The sequence below is a fragment of the Arachis ipaensis genome, chromosome B9, assembly GCF_059453495.1.
Source record: "Arachis ipaensis isolate K30076 ecotype BB chromosome B9, ASM5945349v1, whole genome shotgun sequence".
Classification (NCBI taxonomy): domain Eukaryota; kingdom Viridiplantae; phylum Streptophyta; class Magnoliopsida; order Fabales; family Fabaceae; genus Arachis; species Arachis ipaensis.
In genome coordinates this window covers 131181947-131200451 of record NC_142444.1, presented here as the reverse complement: position 1 = coordinate 131200451, position 18505 = coordinate 131181947, and the positions used below count along the sequence as shown (strand labels likewise).

General features: G+C 39.4%; 1 protein-coding gene across 7 annotated transcripts; it reads right to left on the bottom strand.

Moving 5' to 3' along the window:
• Positions 1-6029: 6029 nt before the first annotated feature.
• On the bottom strand, positions 6030-10629 carry LOC107618978 (uncharacterized). Of its 7 annotated transcripts, none has more exons than XM_088499619.1 (12): positions 10079-10629; positions 9942-9977; positions 9608-9720; positions 9340-9486; positions 8510-8589; positions 8108-8212; positions 7847-8025; positions 7021-7120; positions 6840-6902; positions 6731-6776; positions 6471-6551; positions 6030-6357 (listed from the first exon to the last, which is right to left on the bottom strand). In XM_088499619.1, exons 3-7 carry the CDS (start codon positions 9659-9661, stop codon positions 8007-8009), a joined length of 405 nt encoding a protein of 134 aa, XP_088355745.1. In that variant the 5' UTR covers positions 9662-9720; positions 9942-9977; positions 10079-10629; the 3' UTR covers positions 6030-6357; positions 6471-6551; positions 6731-6776; positions 6840-6902; positions 7021-7120; positions 7847-8006. The 7 variants fall into 7 exon arrangements, with proteins under 7 accessions (XP_088355745.1, XP_088355744.1, XP_088355740.1 ...); XM_088499618.1 differs by having other exon boundaries at positions 6030-6385; positions 6731-6902; positions 10079-10267; positions 10352-10613; XM_088499614.1 differs by having other exon boundaries at positions 6731-6902; positions 10079-10267; positions 10352-10613.
• Between the last annotated feature and the right edge of the window lie 7876 nt (positions 10630-18505).

The following is an 18505-nucleotide window of genomic DNA, read 5'->3' as shown; positions in this document are numbered from 1 at the left end:
CTATGTACTTCCTTTAAAACTTCCCTTGTGTTGGAGGTCGGCATGCATTTTAATAGTGGTTTTGAAATCCCTCTTTTATATACGGTGTTGTTTATGATAGTGTAGTACTGAGCCTCCCGTTTTAACCTCTTTGCCTCCTTTTCATCTGTGGAGAGTGTTTCTGTTTTGAGGTAATTAATTATGGGGGTCATCTATCCTTGATCCTGACTTGTTATGGCTAAGACTTTTTCCTCTTCTGAGATTGACGGGTTTTGTAGTATTTCCTGGATGAGGCTTCTATTGTTGCCCCCTGGTTTGGTGTTGGCTAGTTTTGAGAGTGCGTCAGCTCGGGCATTTTGCTCGTGGGGTATGTGGCAGATCTTATATTCCCCGAGTTGTTCGAGTTGTTCCTTGGTTTTATCCAAATACTTTTTCATGGTGGGATCTTTGGCTTGGTAGCTCCCTATTATTTGTGAGGTGACTACTTGTGAATCGCTGAAGATGTTGAGTTTTTGAGCTCCAACCTCCTTAGCCAGCTTCAAACCAGCTAGTAACGCTTCATATTCCGCCTGGTTATTTGAGGCCGAAAACCCAAATTTGAGGGAAAGCTCAACTTGGGTTCTTTGGTTGCTTTCTATTATCACACATGCGCCGCTTCCAGTCTTATTTGTGGAACCGTCCACGTAGAGATTCCATTCTGTGGGGATTTCCAAGGTATCTGTGAATTCTACAATGAAGTCGGCCAAGTACTGTGATTTGATGGCTGTTCGAGCTTTATATTGGAGGTCAAACTCGAATAAATCGACTGCCCATTGTAAAATTCTGCCTGTGATAAACCACTATTTTATGATTTATATTGTGTTTAATTGTGTGGTTTTATCATGATCCTTACCCAGTTATTCATTAAATTAGCATGCATTTAGATTTCCTTTCTGAATTTATTACATGTTTGAAAACTGCTTCCTAGAGACTTTAATTATTTACTTTTAATTCTCCTTTATTCCATTCGATGCGGTAATCTGTGTGTTAAGTGTTTCAGACTTTACAGGGCATAAATGAGTTAGACATTGGAATGGAAGCTATCAAAAATGGAAGGAACACAAGAATTTGAGGAGATAACCAGCGAGAAGTGACGCGGTCGCATGGCTCACGCGACCGCGCGAAGGAGAGAAAATCGCTGCGACGCGGCCGCATGGCTCACGCGGCCGCGCGGATTGGAAAAGCTCAGGCGACGCGGTAGCGTGGACGACGCAAACGCGTGGCAAGGAAAAGCGCGAATGACGCGTCCGCATGGATGACGCGATCGCGTGACATGTGCGATCTGCATAATCTGCAGAATTCGTTGGGGGCGATTTTGGACCCTATTTCGGCCCAGTTTTCGGGCCGGAACAGCAGATTAGAGTCAGAGAACATACAGAAACAAATAACACATTCATTCAGAAACAGTTTTAGATCTAGTTTTACTCTCTTAGGTTTTTCTCTCTAGGTTTTAGAATTTTAATTCGTCTTAGCATTGGAACATTGGGAAGAGTTATTTTTCCTCATCAAGACTTCATCATTCTAGTTTGTTTTCTTAACTTGGTTTCATTCTTCCATGTTCCTTGTTTTGTTCAATTTTGTTATTTGAATACTTTTATGATTAATTAATGCAAGGATTATTTCTTTTTAATTCAATTTCAATTCCAATAATCATGTCTTCTTTTAATTCCCTTTCATATGCTATGAATTTATTATTTACAATGTGTGAGTAGTTTCCTTACTTGATGGGGAGTTGATTAAAAAGGAACTCTTGAGTTGGAAGGATTAAAAGAAAAATTGTAATTGGGTTAATTATTGGATTGTTATCCTGTCACCAACGCCAATCCCCTTGAACTAAGTGGGTTGCAGCTTGTGAACAGATCTGGCATTCCAACTTGTTTGACTTTCCCTTACATAGTAAAGGATAACCAAACAGAGCAACCATTAATTATAAATTAATCTTACAATCCCTCCACCAATAATAGAAATTCCAACCAATCAACTCCCAGTCAAGGCTTTTATTCATATTATTTAAATTTCCTCAATTTACATTCCAATTTACTTAGCTCAACTTCTTGGAACATCTGATTAATAAGATAGCACACTTTTCTGCAACTCGTTGGGAGACGACCTGGGACTTAAAACTCCCAGTAATTTTTAATTTAATTCTCTGTGACATATTTCTAAATTGATAGGCAGATTTTCGGTGAGTTAAGAACTATACTTGCAACGTAACTATTTTAATAATTTTTAATTCACCAGCTTCTGCGTCTCATCAATTTTTGGCGCCGTTGCCGGGGAGTTGCAATAGAGTGCTAATTTTATTAATTAGAATTTATTTATTTGCATTTTATTTTATTTTGCTACTATGAACTGCATGTTTCTTCCGTCAAATGACGCGTTTACTTCCTGATCCGCGCTTGCTAATATCCGATCCTGAAATTGAAAGGACAATTTCACAAATAAGGCGAGAACAGCGTCGGGTAGCCCGCTCTGAGGGCGGATCTGAAAGTGAATCTAAGGAAGAAACCAGCCCCCGTTCTACTGATTCGGTTGTTTTACGTGCAGAAAATATGGCAGCTAGGAGAGTTACCATCCAGGAGGAAGGCTCTGATTTTACAATCAACCGTTTCAAGCGCATCATCCGGCGGTAGCTACAGATTTTGAAATAAATCCCGCACTACTAAATTTGATGCCCAAGTTTCATGGCCTACCTGCTCAAGAGCCTATCAAGCACTTGAGAGATTTCCAAGCAGCCTGTTCTACTGTCAGGCGTGATGGCACTGATAAAACTTCAATTTTGCTGAAAGCTTTTCCGTTTTCTCTTAAGGGAAAAGCAAGAGAGTGGTACTACACTCAACCTCTAGCAAATGTATCCAACTGGGATACACTCAGAAAGGAGTTTCTGGAGAAATTCTTTCCATCTGAAGTTACTGATAAGCTAAGGAAGGATATCTCCACAATTATTCAGGATGACAATGAGACTCTCTTTGAATACTGAAAGCGCTTCAATAATCTTCTGGAAGCATGCCCCCACCACATGATTGACAAGATCGTGCTACTCAGCTATATTACACAGGGTATGAGGCCCCAAGATAAGACCATACTGGAAAATGCCAGCAATGGGTCTATGAAGAAGTACAAGACCACTGATGAAGCTTGGCAATTGATCAGTGATTTAGCTGAATCCACTAGGAACCACAGACAAAAGCAAGGCCGTTCAAAAGCTGTTGCAGAAGTATCTTCCAGCAGAGAGACTGCTGCTCTAACTCAAGGCATCTATGAAATGACCAACTTGCTGAAACAAATGCAGTTGAATCAACAAGCTCAGTAAGCTCAACCTCCTCCACCACAGCAAAACCAACAACTAGTCCCACAAAGAATTTGTGGAATCTGTGCTGATTATAGCCATTACACCGATGAATGCCCGTAGCTCTAACAAGAAGACAACATGGTGGCATCCACTCACAACTTCTATGACCGCCCCAACCAAGGGTACAATCAAAGTGGAAATAATAACCATGGATGGCAGGACAATTCTAACCAGAATTGGAGGGACAACAATAACAGAGGAGGCAGAGATAATCAGAGAAATCAGAAGTGGAACAATAACAACAACAGGCAGAAAAATCAACCTTACAGAGCACCTCACCTGAGGCAGAACCAAGGACCACAGAACAATCAGTAGCAGACCTCTCAATTTACTCATTCTTCGTTATCTTCTAATGAAGATCTACTACAATCTCTTGAGAAAAAACAACAGACCATGGAAAACAACATCATGAATAGTATTAACGTTGGTCTGAATGGTCTCACCTCTACTCTGCAAGCTTTTATGACACAGCTTGGATCAGCACAAAATTCCAGTAACCAACCTTCAAGCACCACTGGAATCCCCTCTCAACCATTACCCAATCCAAAAGGAGGCATTAATGCTATCACCCTGAGGTCCGGAACCATACTGCAGGAGAGAATTCAGGAGGAACCAAGCTCACCAAAATACGCCTCAGCTGAAGAGGTGGTAGAAATCGAAGATGTTGAAGAGGAAGAGGATATACAGGACATAGCTGAAGAAGAGATAGCTCAACCACAGAAGGAAGCACCAAAAGGCGCAGACACCACAGACAACACTACTCCTATTCCATTTCCACAACTTGTAAGGAAGCCCAGGAAGCAGCTGGAACCCGATTCTAAAATGGTAGAGATATTGAAAAAGGTTGAGGTAACTGTTCCCCTTTTTGATGTTATTCAGCAGGTACCTAAATATGCAAAGTTTCTAAAAGACTTATGTATCCATAAAGACAAAATTAATGAATTAGAAACTATTCCTTTAGGTAGTTCTATATCTACTTTAATGGGAGGATTACCTGAAAAATGTAGTGATCCAGGTCCTTGCATAGTTAGTTGTACTATTGGTGGTGTAGTAATTTATGATTGCATGTGTGATTTAGGAGCATGTGTCAGTATAATGCCTTTATCTATATATGATGTTTTGAGGCTCCCTCCCTTAAAAAGGTCGGCAGCTCGTTTTGTGTTAGCAGATAAAAGCATTATTACAGTGGCTGGAGTTGCTGAAGATGTTTTGGTGAATATTAAAGGGCTCACATTTCCCACTGATTTTTATATCTTGGAGATGCCCCACAATGATTCAGATAAGCCATCATCAATCCTACTTGGAAGACTATTCCTGAAGACATCAAAATTCAAATTGGATGCTTTTTCAGGAACATACTCCTTTGAAATAGATGGCCGCATAGTAATCTTCAATCTGAATGGAGTCATTGACAACCCCCCAGAAGATCATTCTATCTTCCAGTGTGATGTCATAGACGAAAGTGTGGCTGAAGTTCAAAAGGAAGAGTTTGAAGAGAGGCACACTGGACAAGGTCCAAGTGTGGGGACCCTCTTAACTGACAATAGGAGCACTTCGCCATTTTCACAAGCCCCAGATAATCCAGAGCCTACCCATGATCAAAAGTTAGAATTGAAGCCTCTCCTTCCACATCTCAAATACGCTTATCTTGAGGATGAGCAGAAGCTTCCGGTCATTATCGCAAGGGAACTGACTTCTCATAAGAAGAGCAGTTACTTGATGTACTGAGGAAGCATAAGAAGGCAATTGGGTGGAGTTTGGCAGACATAGTGGGAATCAACCCTCAAGTATGTGAGCACAGAATATTTTTAGAAGAGGGAGCAAGACCTGTCCATCAACCCCAAAGAAGATTGAATCCCACCATCTTGGAAGTTGTCAAAAAGGAAGTGACCAGACTATTAGAAGCAGATATCATATATTCCACTACAAAAAAAGGTTAAAATGGCGGTTTTTTTTTTGGAAATTATGGCGGTTCTAACCGCCATTTTTACAAAAAATGGCACCTCCAAGAAACGCCGGAATTCTGGGCTTCATTCTGGTTATTACGGCAATTTTCCGAAAACCGCCGTAATAACCAATGGATAATACGACGGTTTTCTGACGGTTAAAATGGCGGTTTTTAACCACCATTATTTCCACGTAAAATGGCAGTTTTTATATTGTTTAAAATGGCGGTTATAACCGCCGTTTTTACCAGGATATAGTGGCATCTTTTGTTTAAAATGGCGGTTTCTAACCGCCGTTTTTTACCGGATATAATGGCATTATTTTCCTTTAAAATGGGGGTTTCTAACCGCCATTTTTACCAGGATATAATAGCACCATTTTCATTTAAAATGGGGGTTTCTAACCGCCGTTTTTACCAGAGTATAATGACATCATTTTCTTTTAAAATGGAAGTTTCTAACCGCCGTTTATACCTAATTATAATGACAATTTTATGTTTTTTAAAATAAAAATAAAACCACCTATTTAAAGTGATATTTTCAAGTTGTTTATTCATTCTTATTTTAAATAGGAACACCAAGCTTGCAAGTTTCTTATGACCTCCTTATACTTGTTTTCTTTTACTCCTACAGCTTAATTTTGATCAAGCAACAAATTTGTGAAATAGATTTCTTAAAAGTAATGGAAAGATTCAAAGAAAGGGTAAAGTCGATTGGAAGACAATCAAAGGAAACTTGATTGGATAAAAAAGAGGAGCACCTAATGCCAACATTATTCTTTAAATTAACAATAGAATAACGCGGTCATGGAATCCATCATAATTCAAGAGCTTTAAATTAAACAAAGGTAAATATTGTCAAAATTCATGAGCAAATCCTTTCTTGTTATGCTTCCACTTCCTTGCAATTACGTCATAAGTAAACTCAATGGCTCCTTAACCTTAAGCATCCTTTGCTTCGCTGGCTCGTCCAACGGTGCCTCCCAAGAGATATTGTAACTGTTGCCTAATGAGGAGCATGAAACAACGCATCCTGTTCTTTCTGCAGAAGCAAAACCCAGACACCTTACCTACCAACACAAATCTGAGAAATCTCAAGGGAACCACCCATCTAGAAATAATCATTCAGCAACCTACAATATTATTATACATTACCTATCCAACTCAACCTTTGGAATTTTCTCTGTTTCCCCTTCTTCATCCTCTTCTTGATCCTCTCAACCTTTGCCCACTTGCCTACATCAAAAATAGAATCTTTTGGTGATGGATAAACCATGTATTTAAAATAAGAATGAATAAACATGAAGTTATTTCCCTTTTTGTTGGTTATTCCTCCAAGTGAGACTAGTTTCACTGAAACTACAAAATTCACAACTAATTATTCTTAATACATAATCATAGCTAGAGAAATTTACCATCTTCAGTTTCCTGAGTTCTCTCCTGGCCATCTTCCCCCTTCATCTGCATTTGTAATATTTAAAAGATCTGTGACACCTATAACGAGCCTGACATATTTGGACAAACCTGATTAAAGTGAAAATAATTTGTTCAGCTTGGTGCTACCACAAAATTCATGATCTCTTTACACTGAAAAGTAGCAAAATGTATAGATCAAGATATAGATACATATACCAAGTGCAAAGTGGAAGTAGCAATAAATAATAAATAACAATGTGAGAAGAGGCAAGGCAGAAAATTTAATTACCTTCTCTAAAAGATAAGCTATCCTGTTGCTGTAAAAATTCATATTATTCTGCTCAGGCCTTTAGATTCTCCGGATAGATTCAAAAAAACCAAAAAAGAAACTACAAAAAAAAAGCAAAAAAAGAAACTACAAATTACAGTTCATATATAGCATCCAAAATGAGATACATAAACATGGTTTTAAGATTTTCTAATTCTGTGCAATGATTCTACATAATAGAAAACATAATCTAGGATGATCAATTATTTATATGCTTTAGTTTTTTATACCTTAAAAAGTACGTTAGATTTGTCTCATCACATGTCTAATTACAAAAATCCATGAACACAGTATTCTTCAATTGTCATAATATTTTACCACTCAAAAAATTAAGCAATGCAGCTAATGGTAGCGCAACATAAATGTTATCAATAAGAACATAGATGAGAGGTTTAGAGCCTGCGTGGTGCTGAATGGATCAAAATATAAAATAATGTTAAAATTAAAGAAATAAATGAATTTACTGCTGCTATAGGTGGATATCTATTGGCCAACAAATGCGTGCTTAGTTGAGTGCCCTTTCTTTAATTTTATGGTGCCTTTTCATTCATGTTTATATATGAAAAAAATATATTTTTTTAGCATTTAAATTATTGAATTGTATATCCAATGTTTATTTCCATCAATAGCCATTGCCATAAAGAGTATGAATTGCATTACACTTAAAAACCTTTTTAACAAAATAGCATCTATGGAGAAAAATGCCTAAAAGAATAAAAGATATTTAGCATAGCATATTATGTATGCTGACCAGTGACTAAAATAATGGGATTAGTTCAGATGGTACCTTTGGTGGCTGCATTTCAGGTGAAACAGCTCCACCGCAATACTGTAATACAGGTGAGTTAGAGGAATTGATCCTTTCAGCTTGTTCTAAAGCTATATGATCCATCCATACTATGACATTTCTTCTTGAATTATCAGCCAAAGAAACTGAAACAGGTGCACTATCGACATCCACTGCAACTGTTATATAGTTCATAAACAATCAGCTAGAGTCATTATATAAACAAATTAAATATGTCATGTAAAGAGAAATGTTACATACCCAGAGAACAAGTAGTTGCAAATCCTAGACTTCTTACTTCTGTAGGTGTAACTTTTGCTTGAGAGCAAGCTGCTTTTACAGCTGCACAGATTGCAAGCCATATATCTGTGGAGGATTGCTGTTTAGCACAAAAAGATGAATCTACATTATAAAATATAAACATAAATTAAAAAAATTAAAGTGAAAATCACCACTTATATCTAACTCAGGGAACTAAAGTGGAAGCTTCAAAACCATCCTTCCCCATTCGTAAGATCAACAAAATACATAAGCAGGACAGTTTTTAAAATCCCAAATATTGCATACTAGCTTCATCCATCAATGTATAATGATAATAATTGATAAATGAAACCTAGGAATTTTCCATTGAAAATTAAAAATAAATATATAAATAAAAGGTACCTCAACAAAAGCACCATCTTTCCATATCTGAATTGGGCTGCTAGAAGAACCAAGAAGCTTTCCTTTCTCATCAAACAGCCCTGCAAAACCCATAAAAAATGACTAAATCAAATTAGTACCAGTTTGACGCATCTTACAAGTCTACTACCATGAACAAAACTTAGCTGAAAAGCTTCATTATCATTAATGACTATCTAACCAATTTCTAAAAGCAGAAATATAACAGAACATATTTTAAGCAATTTTCCTTCATTTCACGCCTTAACAATCAAATTAATCTTCACACATATTTTTCATGTACTTCAATACCCATATTCCCATTACCCTCCCCCCCCCCCAAAAAAAAAAACACAAACCAACAAACCAAACTAAAACTTTCAAATTCAGTCACTTGAACTACCCAAAGTTTTCTGAGAAGCCCACTGTTAAAAATATTAAGCACAAACAGAACACAGATCCATCAATACACTTCATTGAGCAGAGACATTATTCTTTTGATCATCTAACTTAGTTGATCATTCACTGAAATTAAAAACAAGAAGAGAAACCCAAAATGACATAAAGGTATAAGCTTACTTCAAATTGCTCAACCCCACTATATGATATTCAGCTCAAATCTGAGTAAGCAGAAAAAAATTGAAAGAAAAAACCTGATATTATGAACAATTTTACAATCCATTAGTTAGTACTGATATTTTACTGATATTTTAATTGTGTTTAATTGAAAGAGGAACATAAAGAGACTTTGTACTTGTGTTTAATTGAAAGAGGAACATAAAGAGATTGCTGCACTAGCACTAGCAACCACATGCAAAAAAAAAGGTCATTACCAAAGGACTGTTGAGCAGGAAATTCCACAAAGTCTTGTTTCTTTGTCTGCTGCTGCTAAATGCTTGCCTTAAGGCCTTCCACTCTAGCCTTTGCAGAGGCAATAGCATCCGACAAGGCCATTCGTTTGGCTTCTTTGCGGGTCTTAACTGAACCATCAAAATAATATACAGCAGAGCAATTTAATTTAAAACAAAACAAAACAAAAAAGAGGTTGTAGAGAGGTAACACTAAATTATCAATATGTTCCCAAGGTATTTTTATATTAACCATTCCCCTACTAGATGCCTCTAAGTTGTCTTCTGTTCTATGAATGAGAGCCATGTAAATCCTCCATTTAATTCATGCCTGGTACCAAGGTATTTCTTCAAGTGCTCAGAAAGCTGTCAAAGCATTAAACATATATAAATTTAGAAAAGTCAGAAATCAACATTATTAAAGCTAACAAATATATAAATTTACAAGATATCATCATATCATCATAATAGAACAGAGGGAAGAAGAATAGAACAGAGAATGGAGCTCAAACATGATATCATCATAATCCATAATCATCTAACATACATACAAACAAAATTAAAAGAAAATTTTGTGAATGCCTGACCTCCAATTTCTTCTGACAAGGAAGAAAATCAAAAACCTAGAATTAAAGAAAAAGACATGGTCATTGTTAGCATAGAACATGGCATATTTACCAATCATGAGTAAACAGAAGAAGATAATGCAAATTTGTACACTAACCTAGATGCTCAATGAAGCTCGATGGAAATGGAGAAATCGCAGAACACAACTCGATGCCGCAGGAAACACTTGCGTAATAGATCTCATCAATGGAAGAGAAGCGTTAATGGAGGAGATCGCCGCCGGAGAAGAACGTTGGAAGAAACACTTGCGCAACAGATCTCATAGTTTTATACGAAGTTTCTGGAACTTGATTTTTCATTTCAAATTTTTAGGTATTTTTTACAAGAGTAGAAAATTGAGAGAGAGAAAGAAGATCAAACTTGCTCTCACACAGAGATTGTAGCCGGAAGAGAACGCGCCGATGGAGGAGAACCTGCTAGAGGAGATCGTTGCTGGAGAGAGCACACAATCTCGTCGGAGGATAACGCCGCTGAGAAGATCATCGCTGGATTAGTCACTGGAGCAGATCATCACCGAAGCAGTCGCTAGAGCAGTCACTGGAGCAGATCGTCGCCGGAGCAGAGCACAGGTCTTCGTTTTTGGTTTTGGTTGGCAGCACGCTATAGTTTCAACAGTAATGAGTTTTTGGGCTAGGGTTTTTCTTTGTTGGAGGAGGGTTTTATTTGATCTTTTTTTTTAAAAGATGGGTTTCGATTATGGCTGTTAAAACCGCCAAAATTACCAAAGTTTTCATTTTATACAAATTAATTATGGCAGCATAATAAAATGCCATAATATTCAAATATTATGGAGGTTTTTTAATACCACCATAATATAAATGCCATTTTAAATTTGTTTTTTTGTAGTGTTCCATTTCAGACAGGGAATGGGTAAGCCCAGTACAAGTGGTGCCCAAGAAATCTGGAGTCACTACAGTGAAGAGTGAGCATGGAGAGTTCATAGCAACTAGAGTTCAGAATGCTTGGAGAGTCTGCATTGATTACAGGCGTCTCAACCAAGCTACCCGTAAGGATCACTACCCACTTCCATTCATTGATCAAATGCTGGATCGCCTGTCAGGTAAGTCACATTATTGCTTTTTAGATGGTTACACAGGTTATTTCCAGATTCATATAGCTCCTGAGGATCAGGAAAAGACTACTTTTACATGTCCTTTTGGGACTTATGCTTATAAGAGAATGCCCTTTGGCTTGTGCAATGCACCAGCCACCTTCTAAAGGTGCATGATGAGTCTTTTCTCTGATCTTATTGAGGACTGTATGGAAGTTTTTATGGACGATTTTAGCGTTTATGGTGATTCTTTTAGCCTTTGCTTAGATGGATTATCTAGAGTATTAGATAGATGTGTTAACACAAACTTTGTATTGAATTTCGAAAAATGCCACTTCATGGTAAAACAAGGGATTGTATTAGGATATGTGGTATCTAATAATGGTATTTCTGTAGACCCAGCAAAGGTGAATGTTATTTCTAGTTTACCTTACCCCTCTTCTGTGAGGGAAGTCCGTTCGTTCCTTGGCCATGCATGTTTCTACAAGAGATTTATTAAGGACTTTAGTAAGGTGGCACTTCCCTTATCCAGATTACTGCAGAAGGATATTGAGTTCGAGTTCAGTGAGGATTGCAAACAAGCGTTTGATAAGCTGAAGACTGCTCTAACTCAAGCCCCAACTGTGAGAGGACCAGACTGGAGTCAGCCGTTTGAAATCATGTGCGATGCTTCCAACCATGCAGTAGGAGCAGCGCTGGCTCAGCGCGAAGGTAAGGATCCTTTTGTTATTGCCTATGCGTCTAAGACTTTAGACACTGCCCAGTCCAATTATACTACTACTGAGAAAGAGCTTCTTGCTATTGTTTTTGCTCTGGATAAATTCCGAGCTTATTTACTTGGTACTAGAGTAGTGGTGTATTCAGACCATGCAGCTCTAAAGTATCTATTAGCTAAAAAGGAATCCAGACCAAGCCTTATACGTTGGATACTGCTGTTACAAGAATTTGATTTAGAAATAAAGGATAGGAGTGGTAATCAGAATTTAGTAGCAGACCACTTGAGTCGCCTTGAACATATTAAGGATGATTCTACTCCTATAGATGATAATTTTCCTTTTGACAACCTGCAAGCAGTATCTGAGGTAGTCCCTTGGTATGCACCTGTCGCTAATTATTTAGCTAGCCACACATTTCCTCCACATTTTTCTAAACATCAAAGAGACAAGCTGAAAAGCAAGTCTAAATATTATATATGGGATGACCCATATTTATGGAGATGTGGAGCTGACCAGATAATTAGACGTTGTGTGCCTCAATCAGAATTCCATTCCATTTTAGAGGCCTGTCACTCATCTGAGAGTGGAGGATATTTTGGCCCTCAAAGAACAGCTAGGAAGATCTTAGACTGCGGATTCTGGTGGCCTACTCTTTTTAGAGACGCTGCTGAGTTTTGTAAACCCTACCCCCCATGCCAGAAATTTGGTAATATATCCAGGAGGGATGAGATGCCTCAACAATATATGCTTTTCTGTGAAATTTTTTATGTTTGGGGCATTGACTTCATGGGTCCATTTCCAAATTCTAATGGATATTTTTATATATTATTAGCTGTGGATTATGTTTCCAAATGGGTGGAAGCAATTCCTACCCGCACTGATGATGCTAACATTGTTGTTTCCTTTGTGAGAAACCATATTATATGTCACTTTGGATCACCACGAGCGATCGTGAGCGATCAAGGCACCCATTTTTGTAACAGGAGACTAACAGGATTGATGAAGAAGCATGGGATAATCCATAAAGTTGCAACCGCTTACCATCCCCAAACTAATGGGCAAGCCGAGGTGTCAAACAGAGAAATTAAGCGTATCTTGCAAAAGATAGTAAAGCCCCATAGAAAGGACTGGAGCACCAGGCTACAAGATGCATTGTGGGCATATAGAACAGCATACAAGACACCCATTGGGATGAGTCCCTTCCACTTGGTTTATGGAAAAGCTTGTCATCTCCCAGTTGAAATAGAACACAGAGCCTTCTGGGCAGTTAAGGAGTGCAACATGGGAATTGAGAATGCCGGAGCTGAAAGGAAGTTGCAACTGCAAGAACTGGAGAACCTTCGCCTAGAAGCTTATGAGAACTCCAGAATATACAAGGAAAAGATGAAGGCTGTACATGATCAGCATATCAAGAAGAAAGAGTTCCAACCTGGAGATTTTGTCCTCCTTTACAAATCTCGACTAAGGCTCATGCCCGGTAAGTTGAGATCAAAATGGGAAGGTCCATACAGAGTAGAGAAGGCTGAACCGTACGGAGTTTATCACCTAAGCCATCCTTCAAGCTCTGAACTTATTAAGGTTAATGGACAACGCCTGAAGCTGTACCATGGTGAGAATGTGCAGAAAAATAAAGAACTAGAAATCTTCCGTTTGGAAGATCCCCACATCGCAACAGATTGAGCTAGTGGAGCGTCCAACTTACGGACGTTAAAGCAAAGTGCTTGGTGGGAGACAACCCACCGCGGTATGATCGTTCTTTTCTTCACTTTTAGTTTTTCTTCTTTAATAACTCTTCTCTTTATTAGTGCTTTCGTGCTCTTTCATTTACATGTCTTTATATTTCTTTAAAAAAAAATTTTTTTTTTCGCCTCGCGACGCGATCGCATTAGTGACGCGTCCGCATCGCAAAGGGGGTGGAGAAAACAAATAAACGAACAGAGAGTCTGGCTGGAGCGTGGCTGGAGGCGTGCCAATGGCACAAATCGGCCCATGCGACTGCGTCCCTGACGCGTTCGCGTCCTATGGGAATCATGGCCTCCCACGCGACCGCGTGCCCCACGCGGCCGCGTGCCCTGAGTTTTCGACGTAAAAGGGTGCACATCAACATTTTGTGCCCATTGTAAAATTCTGCCTGTGATAAACCACTATTTCATGATTTATATTGTGTTTAATTGTGTGGTTTTATCATGATCCTTACTCACTTACTCATTAAATTAGCATGCATTTAGATTTCCTTCCTGAATTTATTACATGTTTGAAAACTGCTTCCTAGAGACTTTAATTATTTACTTTTAATTCTCCTTTATTCCATTCGATGCTGTGATCTGTGTGTTGAGTGTTTCAGACTTTACAGGGCATAAATGAGTTAGAGATTGGAAAGGAAGCTAGCAAAAATGGAAGGAACACAAGAATTTGAGGAGATAACCAGCGAGAAGTGACGCGGTCACGTGGCTCACGCGACCGTGCGAAGGAGAGCAAATCGCAGCGACGCGGCCGCATGGCTCACGCGGCCGCGCAGATTGGAAAAGCTCAGGCGACGCGGTAGCGTGGACGATGCGAACGCGTGGCGAGGAAAAGCGCGAATGACGCGTCCGCATGGATGACGCGATCACGTGACATGTGCGATCTGCATAATCTGCAGAATTCGTTGGGGGCGATTTTGGACCTATTTCGGCCCAGTTTTTGGCCAGGAATAGCAGACTAGAGTCAGAGAACATACAGAAACAAATAACAGATTCATTCAGAAACAGTTTTAGATCTAGTTTTACTCTCTTAGGTTTTTCTCTCTAGGTTTTAGAATTTTAATTGGTCTTAGCATTGGAACATTGGGAAGAGTTATTTTTCCTCATCAAGACTTTATCATTCTAGTTTGTTTTCTTAACTTGGTTTCATTCTTCCATGTTCCTTGTTTTATTCAATTTTGTTATTTGAATACTTTTATGATTAATTAATGCAAGGATTATTTCTTTTTAATTCAATTTCAATTCCAATAATCATGTCTTCTTTTAATTCCCTTTCATATGCTATGAATTTATTATTTACAATGTGTGAGTAGTTTCCTTACTTGATGGGGAGTTGATTAAAAATGAACTCTTGAGTTGGAAGGATTAAAAGAAAAATTGTAATTGGGTTAATTATTGGATTGTTATCCTGTCACCAACGCCAATCCCCTTGAACTAAGTGGGTTGCAGCTTGTGAACAGATCTGGCATTCCAACTTGTTTGACTTTCCCTTACATAGTAAAGGATAACCAAACAGAGCAACCATTAATTATAAATTAATCTTACAATCCCTCCACCAATAATAGAAATTCCAACCAATCAACTCCCAGTCAAGGCTTTTATTCATATTATTTAAATTTCCTCAATTTACATTCCAATTTACTTAGCTCAACTTCTTGGAACATCTGATTAATAAGATAGCACACTTTTCTGCAACTCGTTGGGAGACGACCTGGGACTTAAAACTCCCAGTAATTTTTAATTTAATTCTCTGTGACATATTTCTAAATTGATAGGCAGATTTTCGGTGAGTTAAGAACTATACTTGCAACGTAACCATTTTAATAATTTTTAATTCACCAGCTTCTGCGTCTCATCAGCCTGCTAGATCTGTTTTTTGTAATATCCCTTTTATGGGCTAGTCGGTTCGAACCTTAATGGTGTGAGCCTGGAAGTACGGGCGAAGTCGTCGAGATGTTAGTATGAGAGTATAGGAAAACTTTTCTATTTTTTGGTAGTTCAGCTCGGATCCCTGCAGCGCTTTACTAATGAAGTATACAGTTTGTTGCCCTTTGTCGTCCTCTCGAACCAGTGCTGAGGCTACTGCCCGACTTCCTACCGCAAGGTACAATACGAGTGGTTCTTCCTCTCGTGGTCGAGTTAGGATAGGTGGTCGTCCCAGAAAATTTTTGCTATCCTGGAAGGCTTGCTCGCGTTCCATTGTCCATTCGAACTTCTTTCCTTTCCTTAAAGTGGCATAGAAGGGGAGAGATCTTATCGCTGATCCTGCTAAGAATCTGGATAAGGCTGCCAATCTCCCGTTGAGTTGTTGTACCTCTCTGACACAAGTTGGGCTCTTCATGTTGAGTATGGCCTGGCATTTGTCTGGACTTGCTTCAATTCCTCTTTGTGTGAGCATAAAACCTAGGAATTTGCCCGCTTCTACTGCAAAGGTGCATTTTGCAGGATTTAGTCGCATGTCATGCTTCCTTATAGTGTCGAACACTTGGGCCAGTTCGGACAATAATGTCTCTTTACTTTGTGTCTTTATTAACATGTTGTCCACGTATATAGCAGTAATTTGCTTTTGGTGTTAAAACGAGGTCTTTTCTTGATCTGGTGGATACATAGGGATTTGGTTGTATCCGGAATATGCATCCATAAACGAGGGGTATCTATATCCGGATGAAGCATCTACCAGAGCGTCGATACTTGGGAGCGGTTAAGGATATTTTGGGCAGGCTTTGTTGAGATCAGTGTAGTCGGTGCACATTCGCCACTTCCCATTTGATTTTTTCACCAAGACGACGTTAGCTAGCCATAGTGGGTACTTGACTTCTCTTATGAATCCTACCTCCAGTAGTGCTTGTACATGTTCTTCCACAGCTTGGGATCGTTCTGGCCTAAGTTTTCTTCGTCTCTACTGTACCGGCCGAGATCCTGGATAGACCGCCAACTTGTGACACATTAGCTTGGGGTCTATGCCTGGCATGTTTGTAGCTTTCCATGCAAAGAGATCAACATTATCTTGTAAGAACTGTACTAGTAATTCTTTTGCATTTCCTTTCAGGATCGTGCCAATATTGGTTGTTTTATCCGAGGTGTCTCCGATCTGAACTTTCTCTACTTCACCTTCGGGCTGTGGATGAAGTTCTTCTTGTCTCTGAACTCCACCAAGCTCAATTGTATAGAACTCTTCTCCTCTGCCTCTGAGGTTTAGACTTTCGTTATAACAACGGCGTGCCATCTTTTGATCTGCTTTTATCGTAGCTATCCCTTCTGTAGTTGGGAATTTCATGCATAGATGTGGAGTTGAGACTATTGCACCGAGTTGATTTAGTGTTGTCCGACCTATTAAAGCATTGTAGGCTTAACTCACGTCGACCACGATGTAGTCTATTTTGAGTGTTCTGGATTGGTTTCCTTTTCCGAAGGTTGTATGTAGTGACACGTATCCCAGTCGTGTCCTGAGATGATACCGGATGCGTCTTCCTTGGTGAACGTGATTGCAGGGATGTCGGGTGCTTCCTCCTTCCCTTCGACATGATATACTTCTTTGAGATATCTTCTGCGAGATGATTTGGAGATTTCTCCTCCTGCAAATTCGACGTGTATCTTGTGGACGTGTCTTTCTGGTGTACGAGTTGCTCGCTCAGCTCGTCCGACATCTTCATCCCTTCGTCTCTTTCTTTGCTCATCATCTCGGGTGGCCAGAAACCGATCTAGTTTTCCTTCTCTCACCAATTTTCTATGATGTTTTTTAAGTCAAAGCATTCGTTGGTGGAGTGCCCACGGATTCGATGGTATTCACAATATTCATTCCGGTTTCCTCCTCCTCTTTTGCCTTTGAGGGGTCGAGCGGGGGGTATTTTTTTCGTATGGCAGACTTCTTTGTAGACATCTACCAGGGATACCCTAAGAGGAGTGTAATTGTGATATTTTTTAATTTTTTCCTCTTGTCGATCTTCCTTCTTTTTGGATTCTTTATCTTTGTCTCGGTAGGAGAATCCGGATTTTGAGGTTTCTCCCAACCGAGAGTTTTCTTCCATGTTGATATATATTTCCGCTCGCTCCTGCACCTCATCCAGAGATGTGGGATATTTCTTTGATATAGATTGGCTAAAAGGTCCCTCTCGTAGGCCATTGATGAGGCCCATGATGGCGGCCTCTGTTGGCAAGCTTTGTATGTCTAGGCATGTTTTGTTGAATCTCTCCATGTAGTTGCGAAGACTTTCCCGATCTCCTTGCCTGATTCCTAGTAGACTGGGGACGTGCTTAGCCTTGTCTTTTTGGATGGAGAATCTGGCAAGGAATTTTTAGGCTAGGTCGTTAAAGCTTGAGATGGACTTTGGAGGTAGGTTGTCGAACCACCTGATTGTTGTCTTCGTGAGAGTTGTTGGAAAAGCTTTGCAGCGAATGGCGTCGGAGGCGTCGGTGAGGTACATTCTGCTTCTAAAGTTGCTGAGGTGATGGTTGGGATCTGTAGTGCCATCGTACAAAGTCGTATCTGGGAGTTTGAAGTCCTTAGGAATTTTATTTTTCATGATTTCCCTAGTGAATGGATCTTGGTCTTTGCGTGAGTTGTCCTCAGGGATGAACCAAGTAGTTTTGGTGTTGAGATCAGTTTCGAGTTTTAGAAGTTTATCTTCAAATTCTTGACGTCGCCTCACCTCTCTTTGTAGATCCTTCTCAACTTCATGTTGGCGCTGGGTTTCTTTTTCCAGTTGTTTTAAACAATCTTGAAGCGCTTCAATCACTCCTGGATTTGATGAGTTTTTGTCCCCGTTAGATTCTGGGGGATCTTTTAGTGTATTGCCCGCATTTTTGTGCGGTGTTCTGTCTTCTAGATCTGAGTCATGGTCGTTGTCGTGGTCGTCCACCATGGTGATGGGATGACTTCCAGATTCCCCAGCAACGGCGCCAATGTTCCGAGGGTTACCTGAAACTGTAGGTCGATCTTGGACGAGATCTTCTGTACTGGTCGAAGATGACGTGTCCGGCTGGTGGGTGGCGGCCGGAGCTGTCGTGTCCGACTT